Raw genomic sequence first — 20,394 nt, forward strand, 5'->3', positions numbered from 1 at the left:
TCAGTTTTTTTCACTTTTCGTACTCGTTCAAAAAATGAATGATTGGAACTAATTCTGAACTTATTATGAACATAAAATTGTCAATTCAAATCATTTTTGTTTAAAAAATTTGAAAAAAAAAATTGGAGCCCAAAAGAAAAGTCCCCATTAGTTAAAAATTTTTCACACTTGATATTATTTTAAAGTTCCAAAAATGTTCAACTCAAAGTTCAGAGTTGTCTCAATTTTAGAAGCTCATTGTCAGGAACGTTATTGAACGATTTTTTTTTCGCACAGGATATTATAATGTTTTAATTTAAATAAATATTATTGATTACCTTGTTCGATGACAGATGAATCTGGTGCACAACGGCCCAATAAATCGACAAGTGTACAGTAGAAGTTCAAAATAGCTGCTCCAGTATCAATATAGTCTTCATCGTCATCGGACTCAGGTAGTGGGTGTTCAAATTGCGCAATGATGGCGTTACCCTCGGCTTCATCATGGACCTGTTTGAAACGCTACATTGACAATCTATTAGTCTGAGACATCAATCATGCTTGGATAAATTACTATTATTATTAAAACCATCGAGACAATTATTGTTGCTTTCACGTTTTAGATTTTTTTATTGGAAAGAATTTATTAAATTAACAAAATTAAATTTACGAATTTGAAACATGCGTCGTGCGTCATCCAAATTATTTTCAAAAATAAAAATATTGAGGAATCGATCAACCATTTAATGTTTATTTACTGTTTTAAATATAACGACTAAATTAAAAGACTAAAACTTTTTTAAAATTACAGACTAAAAAGTTAAAATAACTATCGAGGAAAAAAAACTATAAGACTAAAGGGAAACACGAATGCACGATTGATAAATTTTTTTACTCACGAATTAACCGACTAAATTTATCGATGATTTATTTGATCAATTTTTTTTGTTTTTAAATCTACTTACTTTTCTTCGGTCTGCGATACGCTCGGACATTTTATTTGCTTCGATTATCGCTTGTAGAAGACCTTCGCCTTCACCACGTAAAGCCGGACCAAGACACTCAGGACGTCGGATCAGTAAACGAATTACTAAATTTGCATTTTCTTCAACGCTTTCACCTAAAAATAAATGAAATAATTTGAATTTTGATAACTTTTGAAATAAAAAAAATCGATTAACTCACCATTAACCCATACGCAGAAACGTAAGAAATCAAGATAACGTTCGCCTTCAACAGGATCCCATCCAAGATCCGGATATCCTTTTTCCACAAGCTCTGAATTTGATTGCAAACCACAACGTGAAAGATAAACAGCAATTTTTTCCAAATAATGTTCTCGTAAAGCCAACGCAAGTTCAGTATTTTCCATCAATGAGGAGTAAGCGACATCTAGAGGCGTCGAACCTCTCAGCGAAGGTCTTGACAATAAAATATTACTGTTTTCAAGTAAGAAATTAAAATGGTCAAACATAGCTTTTTGATTTTGTCGCGAAGTTCTGCAGAAATAACACAAAAATCTACAACAAGCGACGACCATTTCATGCGAGGTATCTTTTTCCTTAGAAGGTGTTTCGCCTTCAGTAATTTGCGCTTGAGTTTGTGCATCTGACTGTGCTTGGGATCGACGTCCCAGTGTATTTATCATAATAGCCATAACGTTTTCATGAATACGTAGCACGCGAATTAAGTCAGGATGCTGGAAAAATGTGTGATTATTAACGAGTTTCCACAATCTTTCTCGTACTAATTCTTCCTCTTCTTGGGACATTTGAACTGGCAGCAATGCACGAATTTGAACTAAACCCACCCACATACCAGCAACATCATCTTTTGTTTTACTATTAATCACGTAAGTCTTTTCCAAGGCTCTTATTAATTCTCCTACTGTGTCATACTGACGTACAAGAAGACTAAACATTTCACGCACAAGTTTTGGAGTTTCTATTTGAGTTTCTTCAGCCCAACTGACAATAGTCGATATCAAAACCTTACGGAATACTTCTTCAGGAGTTTTTTTAACAGGTTCTTCTTCTGGTTTTTGCTCCTCTTCAACTTCTTTGATCATAAGTGCCTGTGATTTCCAGGGAATAATATTAAAAACTTTTTTCCAGCCTTCCGGTTTTGGAGGCTCTGCCGATTCATTTGCGGCATCTGAAGACTCTTCGATTGCTTGAAGTGAAACGTATGACATAAGTTTACCGTGAAATTCATTCATCTTGGCAATTAATTCTTCTCCGCATGGAATATTATCCGGATCATCGTCTTCTAAATTTTTAAAACTCAATATTGCGTTCATTTGTTCACGTGGTGGACAACGATATTCTCGGGTTTTTTTAGCGGCAACTGCTGACGGTAAATCGGATTGTTTTATATCAATGTAACGCCGCAATTGATCCGCTTGAAGTTCTCCAACGAAATCATGACTGAATGCGATTATTGATTCAACTCTATGACGTAGTTGAGTGTCACACAAATGATGCAGGAGGTAACACATCTGTAATTTTGCTCCTTCAGCCATTTTCATATGCAATAATCCTTTTTTATGTTCATCTTTTCCTTCTAAAAATATAAAAGATGATAATTTGTAATTATTATCTAATTAATTTAAAATATTAGTCAATACGCCGTTTTACGGCTCCACATATTTTAAAAGTTTTTAAATTCGGAATTAAATGAAATACATAATCACTGCCGATTTTTCACAGTGAAATCAGGATATTGAGTTGAATTTGAATTTAAAAAAATTTTTTGAATACAGAAGTTGTTGATGGAAGTTATCAATAAGTGATACGTATAATACTAGATTGTCCATTTTTAAATATTGTGAAACCTAAACTTACATTTAACCTTCTCAATAAGACACTTTATAGATAAATTGTAAAAAATCTAGATAGTCCGAACTGGGATTCGAACCCAGATCATGTCGGTATCGCGCCGAATGTTATACCGATTAAGCAGTATGCTGATATCTCATCGGGAAATTGATCATTTGATTCGAATTCAAAACGAATGTCGACTGGTCCAGATTTGATTGATTCATTTTGTTTTGTAATAATTCAAAAAAATTTGAAATGATTTAAAACAATTTGAATCGACTAGTATATAGATATTTACAGTTAGCATGGATTAAATCATTTTTCTTAATCAGGATTAAAAATAAGTGAAGCCTAACTTTTATATATATTTGTAGTTGAGTCCGTCAAAGAATGATCTTTCTTCCCGCCATTTTTCTACAATTAAATGATTACCGCATACGCACGTCAGTGCAAATTCATGTACTTTATCATAGCCAAGCAGTGGGTGAAAAATCATTCTTTTGCGGACTTAACTATAGTAAAATAATTTTATTAATTAAAACTAATTATTAACCTTTGTCAAAAGTTGGATCCCAAGTTTCTGGATTAATCATAATAAGAAGTTTTTCAATATCTTCATTCCTCAACATTCCAACCAGTAATAGTCGATCGGTAAGTTTTAATAAAGGTCTAAAAATATAAATCTTATCAATAATTATATAAAAATACTCGATATTAATTACTTAAAAGCGCTAATAAAAAAAAAGCATAGTAAAAATAAAAGTAAATCGTTGAAGCTGCTATTATTCAATGACATACAAAAAAAGATTTTCGTTGCTGCCACCAATAGGATCGCGATTGTGCACTTGATTTATTTCAACCGCTTCGTTTAGTGCCATCATAACGTAATCTCGTACAATATCCAATGGGAAGTACGGACTGTAGAGGCTGCGTATGTTCTCGATGTTTTGGTTTTCACTGGAAGGAAAAAACCTTGATGCCGATTGATTAGTAAAGGGATTCATCACTCATTTGGGGTTCAAAACTTACCTGATATCAGTCATTTTCATTTGCGGTCGTACTGATTCTGTTTCCAAGTACCTTAGACTATGGCACATTTCTTCATTTTCATAAAGATCTTTCAATTCTTGTCCTACAATTAATAAATTCATTTTATTGATCATCTTTTAATTAAAAATAATCCCTCGCGGTTTTGGAAATGCCGCAATTATACGGTATAAATACTGCATAATTGCGGTATAACTTCAGTTATTTTGGCCAGTTTTTTTGTCGAATTATTACCAAAAATTTTGAAATAAATTCAGAATATTTACGGTAATAAAGCAGAAAAATTACGATATTTTAACAGCATTAAACCATAATTATACAGCATCTTTATATTTTTTTGCGAAAATATTGTAGCATCAAACGGTTCTAGTAATTTTAACTTACATTCTCTTGTTTGAATTAGAAACGTGTGAACTAATAGAATAAAATAAAAAAATGTTATCTATAGCACATTTTCGATGATTTTAAATCCAGAAACGAACATAAAAAACTAAATTTTTTACAATTTTTCATTATATCAGCATAAATTTAATAAAATTGCAGGATATCTACGGTTTTATTACCAAAAAAATACGATTTTATTATTATCAAATTATAGTATTATTATAGTTTTGGCACATTAATAGGTCTACCATAAAAATCTCTACCTTACGACAACTGAACCAGAACCAGGCCTATTTTAAGTACTTGTACCATACAACAACTATACCAGTTTCAAACACTACCCGCGAAAATCTCAACCAATCAACAATTCTACCTCTTAAGAAATCTCTCACACACAGAGAGAAATTTCAAGTAAATATTCCTATGCAGCATAGTAATGGTTACATTACTCTATAGTTTGTGTCACGCCGCTCTTATGTGACTGCTTATACAAAGTATAGAGTGGTGTAACCATTACTATGCTGCACAGAAATTTTTACATGACATTTCTCTCCGTGCATTACAACTCTACCAGATTACAACCCTCCCAGTAACGAACTCAACCATAAAAATCTCTACCATTAGCATCTCTACCATTTTTTAAGCCTACCCAATAAAAACACTACCAGAAAAGTAACTCTGCTTTATCATATGCTATGTATATGATAAAGACAGAGTTAGTTTTTACATATAATTTTTTCGATAAAAGTTCGGCATTTTTATAGTAATTTTACTTTGGTATTCTGGTAACTTGACAGCATAAGTACAGTAAACATACTGCATAACTATAGTAAAAAAACTGACCAATTTAACCATAGTAATATCAAATTATAACGGTAAATTTACGGCATGCGCATAACAATTAATATAATCAAGTACCTAAAGGAATTATGTATTCATTTTTACAAATTTCCATTGTCGTTGCATGTGATTCAAGATGTAAAGCAATAAGAAGGTCATAAAATCCTTGACGTAGTGGACCTGACATATATTCAGCACGTATCGCGTACAACAATTGTTTTTGATCGACATGAAGACAAAGCGCGTGGGCTGCTCGATAGTTTGATTGATAGCACAATGCAGCGTACAAAGTTAATGTATGAGCATGGAAACTATAAAAAAATTTTTTAATTTATTATTTTTTATTAAATTATTAAATAAATATTTAAAAATTATTTTTTTACCTCAGAAGTTTGTCCATTTCGATGAGTTCTAGTATATCAATACATCTATCCTCTTCGGGAATATGAAGAGCAAGCATTGAAATGGCATCTTCACAAAGCATTGACCAACCTCTGATATCAGAAAGTTTTAGAGCATGAACTTGAAGAGATTGATTGGGAACTCGCGCCCACTGATGAGGTTTCAGACACTGGACTTTCAATCGCGGTGGGAATTGCGGGATCACGTGACGTTCAGAATTCTGAAGAACTGCTGCTGAGAGCGGAAGAGTCGTTGATGTTCGGCCTAATTCAATCTGAAGAATTTCTTTACTAGTGGCTTCGACGAATATCGCGGGAAATAGTTTTGTATCGGGCTCCATTTTAAATTTATGACTAGTTTCTTTGCCTTCACAAGTGAAAGATACCATTCCGGTTGCAGTATCTACAAAACAACCGACAAACATTCCCTGGGAAGCTCCTTTTCCTGAGGCATCTTGAGTTACTTCGTTGTAAAGTTCGTCTGCGCGGACCATGTAACAACTCTGTCTGTCCACTCTATTAATTTCAATATATAATTAATATTTTATAAAATACATGCTCAAAATAAATGCCGTTAAATGCCTAACATCGGCCTTACAAACTTTTCATTAAACACTGATAATTTCTGATTGGTTGGATGCAGTGTTAAAATTTTTTTAAAGCACTAATGCATCCCTTCTACTCCGAAATTTGACAGAAATGGGTGTGATATATTCCTACTCTATAATCTAAGTTATTTAAATATTCAAGATAAGCTACCGGGTCGAATTCACTTTTATTCAAAGCTCCATCACTAGCAAAAAAAAAAATCTCTCGACTGTATCTTAAATTTAACGGCAAACGACTGTAGTATAGATTATCATCATGCGTCACCTTGAGTTTATAATCTTATTTTTAAATAAATTGTAGATATGATTTTAATTTCGATCAAATGAAGAAATATTTCATTCAATTTTTGATAATTAAATAAATAAACAGTTAAGTAATTTTTTGTATGATTGAATAAGTAAGACGAACGAAATAAATAAACATTGATTTGTATAAAAACAAATTATCAGAATAATGCTACTGCATGATGCCGACTTTAGGAGTTTAACGGCGTTTTAATTTTGAGCATTCGTTCTATTAAATATCGTAGACAACTAGTGACATTGAGTATACACTAAAAAATCGGGAGAAAATTCGGAGTGATTGTGGATTTTATTTAAATCCGCATTCACTCTGATTCGGAGTTTTAATTTTGAAATAAACTCCCTCTAGGAGTTAATTTCACTTCGAACCGGAGCTTCAAAATTATAATAAATTCTCCTTCGGAGTGAATTTTACTCCGAGGGTATCAAATAAATACATAGTCATTCACTCCGGATTTAATCCGCGTTCACTTCATAAATTCTTTACAGTATAATACTTGATGGTACTAGTTATCTAAGATACCATTATTTATGTTCATTACTTATTATGAAGACTATTTAAATAATAATCAATTCACTTACTGTTCGATAGGACGCTCGTATTCATCAACAATAACAACTGACGATTTTCTAACACGTGAAAGATTGAAGTCTTTAGTGTGAAGATGATACTGAGATGTTACCCAACCGACGTAAACATGAGTTGGATCTTGTCCAGGAAATATTCTTACTCCGTAAAAGTATTCATTCATTAATTTCAAACACTCGGCGTCGAAAATTTCATTTCCAATTGCTTCTACTCCACTTCCAGTTAAGTTTACTGACATTGCTTTTGGCGCATTGCGTTCAGGGATTTGCGGTGGAATAACTTTCAAATCAGTCTAGAATAAATGTTTAAATTTATTCATTTTAATTTTTCTTTTATTTCTTTTAAACTTTTCATCTAAATATTTAATAATTTAATAAAACTTACCGTTGATACGCGGATTTGAGGCGTTTTGTTTGAAAGCCTTGATGTTGAAACACCTGTTCCAGTTTTATCAGCCATATCAAGTAACGCAGCTGGCTCTGGTGTTCTTGATTTTGCATCAGGAGATTTTGCTTTACGTGAAAAAAATCTGCAAAAATATTAACGATCAAATATCTACTTGATAAATACATTTTAAAAATATAAATATCTGATTGACAAAAAAAATTATTATTATAAAATAAGTCACTTGGACTTACGGAATCTCTTCCACTTCTTCTTTGAGCGTACTAACAATTAAATTTTTAAATAAGACTTAGAATTTTAAATTAATTTAATAAGAAACTAAAAAAATTAATTTACCTAAATGGTGATCTGCCGCGTTTCAATTTCTTATCATCTTTAGCGTCTCCATTCATTTCTTCGAATCCGTTCATCTCAGCTTCATTACCGCCGTCGTGATTTAAATTATGAGATTCGTAGAGAGAATTTTTTCTCGGTGGTCTTGCAGGTTTACTTCTTTGTGGTAGAGGTGATTCCTTCATCATTTCAGCATCTTCAACCGCATCTTCAGAATAATTTCTTTGTAATCCTATAAAAAATATCATACATACTTACATTTATTCATGTATTTGATACATATAATTTATTTAATTCTATTATAGTTATTACTAATGAGTTATTCTCATATTAAACGGATGAAAAAATAAGTTATTAAAATTTTTTATTTTACGTTAGAGAAATTTTTCTGTTTTTGTTAGTACGGTTTTTTTAATCAAAATTTCAACAATAAGTTCACAAATATTTTATCGAAAAATAATATTTTAACTATACAAGATATTGAAATTTCTAAAAAATCATTTCTTTTCAACCTGAAAAACATCGAAACTTTCCAGGATTTTTGGGCTCAAAAAAATCAAAAACATTACAAAGGATACATTTTTAACTTTTTAGAGCTCAAAAATATTATTTTCTTCTGTGGAAAACTTTTAAACTGTGAAAAAATTTCGGAGTGAATCCGGCAGATCAAATCCGAAGTGAATGCGGAACGGATGACTTTTTTTTATTTGATTCCCTCGGAGTAAAATCCTTAAAGAGGTTCGACCGAATCTAATGTAAAAAGGATTTTCCAACTTTAAGATTTGAAACTTAGTATACATGTCAAGAAGTACTTTATCTATGTATTCTCAAAATTTGAATATGATCCACCGTCTAGTTTTTTAGAAAAAAATATTTAAAAATGACGTTTTTAAAGTTCTTATACACAGACTCTTATGGCGGACAAACTTCCGTCATGACTTATTCGATTTTTTTCATTATTAACCTCCCAAGTTTAAGAAATAAAAAACCGCATGCCATAAGCTTGAATATTTTTAGAATATGATAAGATTTTAACAATATAGTGTTACCGTTGTAATTATTTAAATAATTGAAGTTAAACTTTATTATTTAATCTCGTTCATCGACAGAGATACATATTATTGAGGGTTTGGCAACGTCGCGGAAGCAGCTGAGAGAAAAAAACAAAGATAGAAATACATTAATAAGAGAGACGAGATTAGAAATAAATTTTTCCCGCTTTAATTTAAATATCGGTGTGTAAGAAGTTAGAACGCGCTGTTGCCAAATCTTTTTATTGAATCATATGAGTCAAAAATAACCAAGTAATTTCATTACTTTCTTTAATAAAAAAGTAATAAATATTAATTTATGAATTCGTTTTGTTACTATAAATTAAAATAACGAATTTTTATAACTATTAGGAGAATTTAGCAAACGAAAAAATTCAAACACTACTCTGACTCACTAGTTTCGGTCGAACCTTCTTAATATATTAAAACTCTGAATATTAAAAGTTCCGATCGGAGTGAATGCGGATTTAAATAAAATATATATCACTCCGCTGAATAAATAAACTCCTTATTTACTCAATATGTGAAGTAATTTTTTCTAAAACTCTGGAACTCCGAGTGACGGAGTAAATTCGGATTTGAATAAATCCGCAATCACTCCGAATTCACTTCTAATTTTTCCCAGTGTATCAAATTCTAGAGCTGATAGGATTTTGTAATCGATCAGTTGATTTATTTTTGAATTACTAAGAAACAACAATAAAAATTTTTTTTGGTTCGTTCAAAAGATATAAAAAGCTTTCATATGAACACTCATACGCACAGAGCGCGCGGATTTATTGTAAAAGTAATCAGATTTACTTTTTAGAACTTTAGAACATCACAACTTCAATTGAAAATTCGATTTTCAAAAATCAATTTAAAAACAATAACTTCTCAATATTTTGAAAATTTCCTATTTTTTTACTACAAATAGAAATATGTCACAGTCAAATCGTAAAACCTGATAACGGTTAACAGATCGATGAAATTTATCCTGATTTAATTTTAATGGACATCAGTAAATAATGATCAGATAGACATGATATATTATTATCTTTATTACATTTATGTAACACTGACTGTAATTAAATTTGAATATTTCAGTAGTTCATTAACATAAATTTCATATAAATTTAAATACACGACAACGTTTCAGTTTAAATTACTTACATTATAATTAGGTCAAACAGGGATTATAGCAAAGGTTATTTGTCAATAATAATTACACATTTTAAAATTGTGAAATTATTAAATTAAATGTCCGTAAAAAGTGTTAATAACTTAATAATGGCTGAGGGTTGGGTTATCATAGTCTATAAATTAATTTAAATCTTGATGGAAGAATATAATAAAATTATTATATCATTAATAAAACAAACCTTTAATGTCACTCATACTAAATCCAGACCTCATAATCTGTTCCATGTGAGCTGATGGTGTGGCTGCTTGTGATTGTTCATTTTGTTCAATCAACAATCTATTTTGGCGCATTTTAATTTCTTGCCATCGTCGCATTTTTTCATTCTCCGTTATAAAAGATGATTGACAAATAACGGGCAAAGATAGACGAAGGAATTCCCAATTAGCTTTTTCCATTGTTTCAAATGTATTGTGTGATATTTTAAGACACGGTGGACTGTCAGAGCCAGCAGGTATTCTCGCGACGTCAATTCGTGTATCAATCATGTCATCAGTGTTTTCAAAAATCGGTTGATCTTTTGTGTACCAGTATGTTACTGCTCGATTCATATTTCTAAAATTAATTCATTATTTATTCATTTATTTATTTATTTAGAGAAAATCAAATTCAAAAAATTATTTTAATATCATCTACACGGATATAAATGTATGGTGCTTATCGCCATACTTTTATTATAGTATTGCAGCAAGTACCATAAGTATGGCGTTATTTACTGTACTGTATAACAGAAATCTTTGCATACACTGTTTAAAATAATTTGAAAATTACAATACAAAAGGAAATGAATTTTCATAACTAGATATTTGCATTGTATTTTCAATAAAAAAAGCTTCAAATTTAATATACGTAATTAATACTCAACACTGAAAAAAATAATCGCTAGCTGCTAGCGATTTTTTTCTTTGGCAGCTAGCGATTTTTAATCGTTAGCTGCAAGCGATTATTTCGCTAGCGGCTAGCGATTTTTTCTTTAGTAGCTAGCGATTAAAAATCGTTAGCTGCAAGCGATTATTTCGCTAGCTGGAAGCGATTTTTTCTTTAGCAGCTAGCGATTAAAAATCGCTTGCTGGAAGCGATTATTTCGCTAACTGGAAGCGATTATTTCGCTAACTGGAAGCGATTTTTTCGCTAGCTGGAAGTGATTTTTTCGCTAACATTGACTTATCGGATCCTTGTATAAAAAAAAGTTAAGCATCGGTATAACTCGAAAATAAAACAAATATATATATGTATATATATATATGTATCTATATGTATATATATGCATATATGTGTATATATATATACACATATATACACATATATACATATAAATACATATATATATATATATATATATATATATATATATATATATATATATATATATATACTAGCCGTTACCTGCCCGCTTCGCTGGGCGTAAATTACAGTTAAGTGATGATTTTTTTATTTCATGATTAAGAATATTTCTATAACTATGGCTTTGACCGATGACTTCCTCGGCAATTGTATTGATATTATTGTAGTAAGCTATAAAGAACTAATGACAAAATGCAATTAGAAATAATTACACCACAATCATAACGATGAGACGAAAATGTTATTTGCTTTTTTTTTTTTTTGAGTTGAAAACATACGCGTCTCCTTTATCAGATCTCGGATAAAAGACGGAGTTTATAATATTTTGATTGAAATGTAATTATTTTTTGTTTTTTCTTTAACATAGATTCATTGAAGTAATTCAGTTAAAGGGTGTATAAAAAATTAATATCGTACCTTTGAAACCCATTTTACACTGAGAAAAAAAACTTTTTTCAAGTATATAAATGCTTGTATCATACCGAGTGAATATTTGTTTAATCTCAGTAAAAATGTACTCCGATCAAGTATATTTTCTTAAAATAAGTATAGAAATTCTTGAATCAAGAAAATATTACTCGGTTGAAGTACATATTTTCTATGATTAAGAATATTATTTGTTTGTATAGTGCCGAGTAAATATTTTTTTAAATGAAGTATTTATACTTGGGAACATTTTTTTTTTCAGTATAGTACATAAGTAGACGATACAATTAATCGTCATACTTAATTTAAACTCTGTAACACATATATTTAAAAAACGGGAATACACTAACGTTTGACACTCCCCCAAACTCCTTTAGGAGTTGAATCTATTAAATCCGATTTATGAGAGATACTTACACAGAAACTAAAGTTATCTTAAATTAAGAAAATATTTTGGAAGCCAAATGTTTTCGGGAATCAAATCAAGATTTTCTTGAGCCAAGAGAATTTGTCTTGGTTAAAAAAAAATTTGCCTTGGTCGGAGAAGATTTCTACTTTATCTGAGAAAATTTAGGTTTCCAAAAAAATTTTCTTGAATCAAGAATATTTATCTTGAGTCGAGAATTTTTTTTTCTGTGTACATGACAAAGTTAACGTTCATGCCGAATTTAAGCTCTGTACCATATATATTCAATGAACGGAAGCATATTAACTTTTAACGCCCCACGAACCCTCTTAGGAGTTTTGATTTTATTAAAGTCGTTTCATGAGGGATCCCTAAATGACATAATAAACGTTCATGCCGAATTTCAACACTGTAACGTTTGTATTTGAAAAACGGAAGCATATTAACGCTTGAAGCCCACGCAAACCCTGTTAGGAGTAAATTTTATTAAAGCCCTTATGAAGAATACCTACATGACATCCCGGGAAAAAATGATTTTGCCTAATTATATATAATTATATATGATTATATATGGTTATATATAGACCTATATATAAGTATATATAGTCTTATATATAATTAGACCTAATTATACCGGGAAAAAAATGATTTCGCCTAATTATATATGATTATATATAGAATATGTATGGTTATATATAGACCTATATATAAGTATATATAGCCTTATATATAATTAGACCTAATTATACCGGGAAAAAAATGATTTTGCCTAATTATATATGATTATATATAAAATATATATGGTTATATATAGACCTATATATAAGTATATATAGCCTTATATATCATTAGATCTAATTATATCCCGGGACAAAATTATTTTGCCTAATTATATATGATTGTATATGGAATATATATAATAGTATATATAATAGTATATACCTATATATAGTTATACATAGGTCTATATATGATTAGATCTGATTAGACCTGACCTATATAGACCCATATATAGTAATTTTTATTATATTTTAGATCTTTAGATCTATATATAATCAAATATAAATTAATTATTTATATATATATATATATATATATATAAGTTAATATTTTATTTATAGAATATATTTAATTTCTTTAATATATTAGTAAAAATGACTCTAGTAATTTACGTTTGTAAGTACTAATAGTCTAATGACATGATTATATTATCTATCTATAAATACATAATAAAATGTTATATAACAAAAATAAATATATGTAGTAGCACAGTCGTTAATTATACTCTATATTTATATTTTGAGGGAAATATAATTTGTTATGAATAATTGCAAACGTATAATTAAAAAATAAACTTCCCTCTGAATTCTTCAATATTAATCGTACATGAACATACGTAATTGTATATAAATTACACATAATCATATATATGATTAAACCCGCCTAATTTTCGGATCTAATTATATATAAAATATGATATATATATGTATTATACATAATCATATCTAATTATATATGAGTATATATAACTTGTATATGATTATATATAATTAGACCTGGCCAATTTTCAGATCTAATTATATATAACGTATTATATATAATCATATATAACCTATATATAATTATATATAAATTATATATAATTAGACCTGGCCAATTTTTAGATCTAATTATATATAAGGTCTTATATATAATTATATATAATTAGGCAAAATCATTTTTTCCCGGGATCACAAACGTTCACGCTGAATTTTAAATCCGTAAGCCTTATAGTTCCAGAGATACTATATTGAATAGATTTACATTCTTACTTAGTTACAAATAAGTCAGATTAGACTCTTTTATTTTGACTGTTTAATAAACTGTGATATACGATTCAGTTGACAGAAACAATTGATAAATGAAACAAAATCTAATCGATAAAAAAAATATAAAAAACAATTAACGCTAATGGAATAAAAACAATTGATGGCTGTAATTTAACTGTTTTTTTCTTATACTTTTAGAAAAATAATTTAAATACCCGAATCCTGAGTAACAATTGATTCAAAAAGTAGCCTATATTTTAAATGACAGCATCTTGTATATGTATAAAAAATTTCATCTCAATCAGATAAGTGGTTAATTAGTAATAAAGGTACAAACCGACAGAGAGACAGACAGACGAAAATTCCAAAATGGGTAGATAATGTATGAGTAGGTCATAAAAATGATATTTGACACATAATTCCAAATAAAAACACCATGTACAGACAGAGCCTATAGATTTATATATTAGTAAAGGTGCACAAAAACGGGTGATAAATAATATAAATGATTATTTATAGGTTATGATCTTCATTTATTTTACATATTGTGTAAGATATGTTATTTTGTCTTTTTAATCCCATATATCATACAACAAATTAAAAAAATTCAAGTAATAAATTAAATAGATTTACATTCTTACTTAGTTACAAATAAGTCAGATGAGACACTCTTATTTTGACGGTTTAATAAAGTTATTTAGTTCTTCAATAAGGCATTGGGATAACCTATCAATTTAATTGACAGAAACAATCGATAAATGAAACAAAATCTAATCTATGAAAAAAAAATATAAAAAACAATTGATATGCGTTATATAGAAACAATTGACGCTGATGGAATAAAAACAATTGATGGCTGTAATTTAACTGTTTTTTTATTGTACTTTTAGAAAAATAATTTATATACCCAAATTCTGATTTATAATTAATTTAAAAAGTAGCCTATATTCTAAGTGACAGCATCTTGTATATGCATAAAAAATTTCATCTCAATCAGATGAGTGGTTGATCAGTTATAAAGGTACAAACAGACAGAGAGACAGACAGACAAAAATTCCAAAAAGGGTAAATACAGTATTAGTAGGTCATAAAAATGATATTTGACGCATAATTCGAAATAAAAACACAATGTACAGACAGAGCCTATAGATTTATATATTAGTATAGATATAAAGAAAGAAAAAATCGCTAGCAGCTAGCGAAATAATCGCTTCCAGCAAGCGATTTTTAATCGCTACCCGCTAAAGAAAAAATCGCTTCCAGCTAGCGAAAAAATCGCTTCCAGCAAGCGATTATTAATCGCTACCTGCTAGCGAAAAAATCGCTAGCAGCTAGCGAAATAATCGCTTCCAGCAAGCGATTTTTAATCGCTAGCTGCTAAAGAAAAAATCGCTTCCAGCTTGCGAAATAATCGCTTGCAGCTAACGATTAAAAATCGCTAGCTGCTAAAGAAAAAAATCGCTAGCAGCTAGCGATTATTTTTTTCAGTGAAGCTGGTATTTAAAATTAAGAAAAAAAATATGAATTTTAATAAACGTATTTAAAATTTATACTTGTTTTTTAAATTTTCAAAGCAAGTATTGCAAATTCTAAGACATATTGAATTTTAATAATTCCATATGAAATTTCATAATACTTTTTTGAAAATTTAAATGCTTATATTTGAAATTTCTGCGCGTGGCGTGCTGCGCGTTGAGTAATCAAGTGTCGCGTAATCGCGTGTTCGCGACCACCTTTATTCCCAGCACCCTCATACTTGAAAATAAAAATTTTAAACTTACGCGGGAAAAACCCGATAATTTAAATAACTATAATAAGACTAAATTTAAAGTAAAAGGTACATAAAAGCTTATGGTCAATGAGAGAAAATAGAAATAGAAAATACTCTTAGTAAAAAGTATTTGTTTGGTAATATTCTTTAAACGAGACTTCAAATAATAGAATTAAGTAAAATATTTGTAAATAAAAGATAGAATTGTAAAATTAAAATAAGTACGATACAAGAAAAGCTCAGGAAAATCCAAAACAGATGGAAACTGTTGGGGCTTTCCCAAGTACTTATAGTCTGGACCGTAGTGTAAATTCTATTGTCAAAGGTCCAGACTCTGAGATGAGTGTCTAAGGTGTTGGCCAAGGTTACTAGAATAGGGCTAGGCCCTATTCTAGTAACCTTGGTGTTGGCATGCAGGTGTCTCTATTCTCCATGAGTAAAATATATAATATTATGCGTGAGCGGTGTACATCAGACTTTATTATTGTTAAGTTTTTATTTGCTCAATAATATAAAGTAAGTAAATAAAACTTTTGACTGAACTGAACATAATTGACAGTATGATAAATGATAAAATGATACAGTATTAAACGTGATATAGCATAATGCAAATAAACATAATAATTTTATAGTGATTTAAAAATTAAAATGTGATTTAACTGTAAAATATTTATTTAATTTCTACTTTTTTGAACGTTTAAGAAAAAAAATATAATTACTCGCTATATTATATTATATTATAACAATAGTTAATGAAAAATAAATATTTATAATGTTGTTTATAAGCAATTGATGACAGTTTACAAAATTTTGAAGCTTTATCAATAAACATTATATTACTTTATATACCTAATAGTCTTTAATTTCCATATAATCATACACTGTTAAAATAATTGTTTGAATTTTCAAAACATATATAACGCAATAAACACATACAATGGTGTTTGAAATTTCATTGTAACGATCGTATAGAATTTAAAATACACGCTTCAGATTTTCAAATACAGCTATTTAAAAATTAAAAAGAAAGTATTTGAAAATTTAAAAAAAAGTATTTGAAAATTAAAAAAAAAGTATTTGAGTATTAAAAAAAAGTATTTGAAAATTCAAAAAAAAGTATTTGAAAATTCAAAAACGTATATTTTAAATTCTACATGAAATTAGTAATGAAATTTCAATACAATGTTTTGAAAATTCAAACAATTTTTTTAACAGTTTACTTAGTTCGGCCAAACACGCCCATACACTCATCCGCCATGACTATTATGTTCCGTCGATAACGGAAACCCTACACTAATTCTCACTATAATAATACAAAAATCGAAATTTCAATAGAGTCGCCATCTAGAGTTGATTTAAATAACCGCATCTTTAAACTTAATCACGTTATCGACGAGCGCGTTCTCATTATAGCGTAGGTTTCGTTGTGCATCTTCGTTACACTTACACTTTTATCATACGTCTCTTGAACTCTTCAACCGGCATCACCACGCTTTATTATTCAGTTGACCACGAGTCTTACTACTAAGCACAAACGCTGTGAGCATTCATTCTGCATTTTGCAAAGAAACCAGGAATTAATATTCAATCATTATCTTTAATCAATTATCCAGTATAATTTTGAGTCATCGCTAAAAGATAAGTACTAATCGATACTGTCAATTAATTTTTTGTAATTATTTCATTGGGGTTAAATATTATTTCGCAAATAAATAGGATCGCGTGGGTATTGCGTCGTAATAAACAAGTTGGAACTTGTAGCGCGTAGGTTAGAATCAATTCAATTACCGGATGTCTGTTCGTTTTTTATTGAATGTTTAATTTATTTATATTTGATATTTAATATTAATATTTAGTAATAATAATATAAATAATATTTAATATTTATTCATATTCCATTGATATTAACTTGACCGAATACATTGAAATTCAAACCAATCAAACAAAAGCCTGGTTGCAACTAAATAATCTATCAATATCAAATCGATCGGAAATTAAATCAAACATATATTTGAACAATAGCCTTGTCGCAAACCAAATAATCTATCAATATCAAATTGATCAGAAATCAAATCTACTATATTTAAACAACTGCCTTGTCACACCGAATTGTCTATGTAAAATTAATCTAAAATATTCACATCTCTTAAGAAAACATCATTTATCTTACAGTCTTGAACAATTCAATCGTACAATCTATCAGATCGATCGGTGAACTAATATCTTCTAATTCTATAATACAAATACTTGACGACGCAATTGCTAACAGTCGAAACATTGACTCTTGAAAGAATCTCTCGAATAATTATTCACCTAATCATACAAATATACTACCTAGCTATCCACCAGTGGATAGTTAAAGTCTCGCTTCTTTCATATACAGACGTGTATACTATTTCACAACTACTACTAATCTGAATCTCGAGCCAACATACAACAATCCAGCATCCCGTAACATCTATCTTTCATACATCATCATATATATACACACCTATATATCCACGTATCCATACATCCAATTATCTTGTACCAATTGTTCAACGAGTTACTTATTCTAATTATATCAATTCTCTGCTCTTTCTGGTTGTAATTCTTTCTTCAACGGGTTTTATGCTGTAGTACTTTCCCGTTTTTTTTTTTGGGTACAAATATATTCTTCATTTGTGATACCCAGCCACGAGTTTTCTTAGAAACTGTTACTTAAGTTATCCTATCTTAATTATCATTAATTTAATTTATTTTGATTATTGATTTAATCTTAATTTCTAGGTAAATTTCAATTTTAAATACTAAAAAATAAAAACAAAAAAAAAGGAAACAGATTTTTACGCTAAAATTTTTTGGTGCCTCCTGTGAGGTAACTCGATTGGACGATTACATTATTTACAGAAACATCAATTACACAGTGTGGATAACAAGGTGAATTAAAACGACATTTATCTATTATCGACCGTTGACACCGCCGCATTCGCAGGATAACCTGCAGTAAAGTTCTGAACTAAGTTGAATTTTTATTAAACATTTAATCGATATTGGTAGTATATTTGATTATTAACATCATTCATTCAGTCGAGCGTTGATTATAAAATTTGATTTATTTTCAATTTAATTTCACTTAATTATTATTCAATTATAATCTGATTATACACTACTTCATTATTTCGTCATAATTTTACTGAGTATTTCAACTGAGTACAATCCAGTGAACTATTACTATTAATATTATTTTAATTATTCTTAATATTATTCCGGATTATTGAGTTGTTCAATTTTGTGATTGCACCAATTATTAGTTGCAAGACTATTTAGTTGCTGCAGTCGGTGAATTGTTTAAGTCTTTTTCAAAATATAAACCAAACAAAGTTATCTATTAAATTGAAATTATTGAATTTATTGACTGTTCTGATCCCGGCAATTATTTGATCTGAGGATTATTCATTGTCGTGATTATCGGGGTCACTCGATTACTTTAATTAATTATTATTGTAATTTATTTAGCGATTGATTGAAGGATTCGGACTGTTCGATTTTTTTGATCGTCTCAATTATTTCATTTCATCACTTAATTGTGGTGATTGAATAGTCGCTCAGTTGAATTCCTTTCAGTATTCTTATATTATCAAATTGAATTGTTTCTCAATACCTGACTCTTAGAATCGGTTAATTATTAAATAGTAAAAAAAATGGGTTCACCAGAGAAAGACGTGAAACTTTTGCCGATCATACAAAAACGTACTGCACTAGAACGAAACTTGACCAAATTAATTACACTAATAAATTCAGAGGAAATATCTATAGTACAAGGACATTTACGATTCGAACGGGTTAAAACTTTGTTCCGCGAATATGAAGAACTGTACGATGCATTGGGCGCGTCTCAAATTACTCCAACTGAGACTGGACACTTTGAACACCTCTCAGACCGATACTATGAACTTGCAGAAAACCTCGCTTGTAAACAACCCGACAATCCAATACATCACGGTAAATCTATCGGAAACTCTACTATGACAGAGAAACAAACTCAACAAAGAGCACCGGTACCGCAGCTCCCAACTTTTTCTGGAGACTATAACGAATGGATGTCGTTCTCAAATTTATTTAAGGGCATTATTGACAACCGTGACGATATTGCTGACATCATAAAGTTTCAATATTTAAATTCGTGCTTAAAGGGAGAGGCTGCTCAACGAATCATACATTTACAGGCTTCTGATGACAATTACCAGGTTGCTTGGTCCATCCTTAAGGGAACTTACGAATCAAAAAGGGTATTGAGAAACAAACACATTGGGGCGATATTCAATCTCAAAAAACCAGAAACGGCTAACCCAGATACCCTTGGACATATACTTAATACTGTGAGACAGAATTTGACATCTCTCGAGACTTTCGGAAGCCCAACAGCCCATGATTATCTTATTTGGCATCTCGAAAGAATTTTACCCGAACCCATTTCGGAAAAATGGCAAGACACTCTCAAACCGAACGATTCACCTACCGTATACCAGATGTTTATATTTTTAGAAACGACCATTTCGCGTATGCACACCAACTACGGGTCCAATTCAAACAACAGTACAACTAATAAACGAGCCTTTACCGGTTCTTTAAATAATTCAAAGATGTTGAGAAACATTGAAGGCGACCGAGTCCGTGTTACCACCACAAAATTCTGCGAGTGTTGTCGCGCCACAGA

At 29.8% G+C, this 20,394-nt stretch overlaps 1 protein-coding gene and 1 long non-coding RNA gene across 12 annotated transcripts in view; one reads left to right on the top strand and one right to left on the bottom strand.

The window, feature by feature from the left end:
• LOC130663699 (uncharacterized) overlaps positions 1 to 20,394 on the top strand; it is a 104,693-nt gene that overhangs the window by 59,075 nt on the left and 25,224 nt on the right. The window lies entirely within an intron of this gene.
• LOC130663694 (ryanodine receptor) overlaps positions 1 to 20,394 on the bottom strand; it is an 89,696-nt gene that overhangs the window by 35,615 nt on the left and 33,687 nt on the right. For 3 of the 11 annotated variants that reach the window (XM_057463107.1, XM_057463100.1, XM_057463102.1), the window contains 13 exons: positions 10,122 to 10,495; positions 7,712 to 7,940; positions 7,609 to 7,638; positions 7,355 to 7,499; positions 6,964 to 7,262; positions 5,453 to 5,986; positions 5,148 to 5,380; positions 3,828 to 3,930; positions 3,597 to 3,755; positions 3,352 to 3,467; positions 1,165 to 2,541; positions 945 to 1,099; positions 318 to 489 (listed from right to left, as the gene is read on the bottom strand). In XM_057463107.1, the coding sequence (XP_057319090.1) occupies positions 318 to 489; positions 945 to 1,099; positions 1,165 to 2,541; positions 3,352 to 3,467; positions 3,597 to 3,755; positions 3,828 to 3,930; positions 5,148 to 5,380; positions 5,453 to 5,986; positions 6,964 to 7,262; positions 7,355 to 7,499; positions 7,609 to 7,638; positions 7,712 to 7,940; positions 10,122 to 10,495 (3,926 nt within the window). Of the gene's footprint in view, positions 1 to 317; positions 502 to 944; positions 1,100 to 1,164; positions 2,542 to 3,351; positions 3,468 to 3,596; positions 3,771 to 3,827; positions 3,931 to 5,147; positions 5,381 to 5,452; positions 5,987 to 6,963; positions 7,263 to 7,354; positions 7,500 to 7,608; positions 7,639 to 7,711; positions 7,941 to 10,121; positions 10,496 to 20,394 lie in introns of all 11 variants that reach the window. The other 8 variants (XM_057463105.1, XM_057463099.1, XM_057463098.1 and 5 more) reach the window with 5 other exon arrangements.

Source organism: Microplitis mediator, chromosome 2 (genome assembly GCF_029852145.1).
Source record: "Microplitis mediator isolate UGA2020A chromosome 2, iyMicMedi2.1, whole genome shotgun sequence".
Classification (NCBI taxonomy): domain Eukaryota; kingdom Metazoa; phylum Arthropoda; class Insecta; order Hymenoptera; family Braconidae; genus Microplitis; species Microplitis mediator.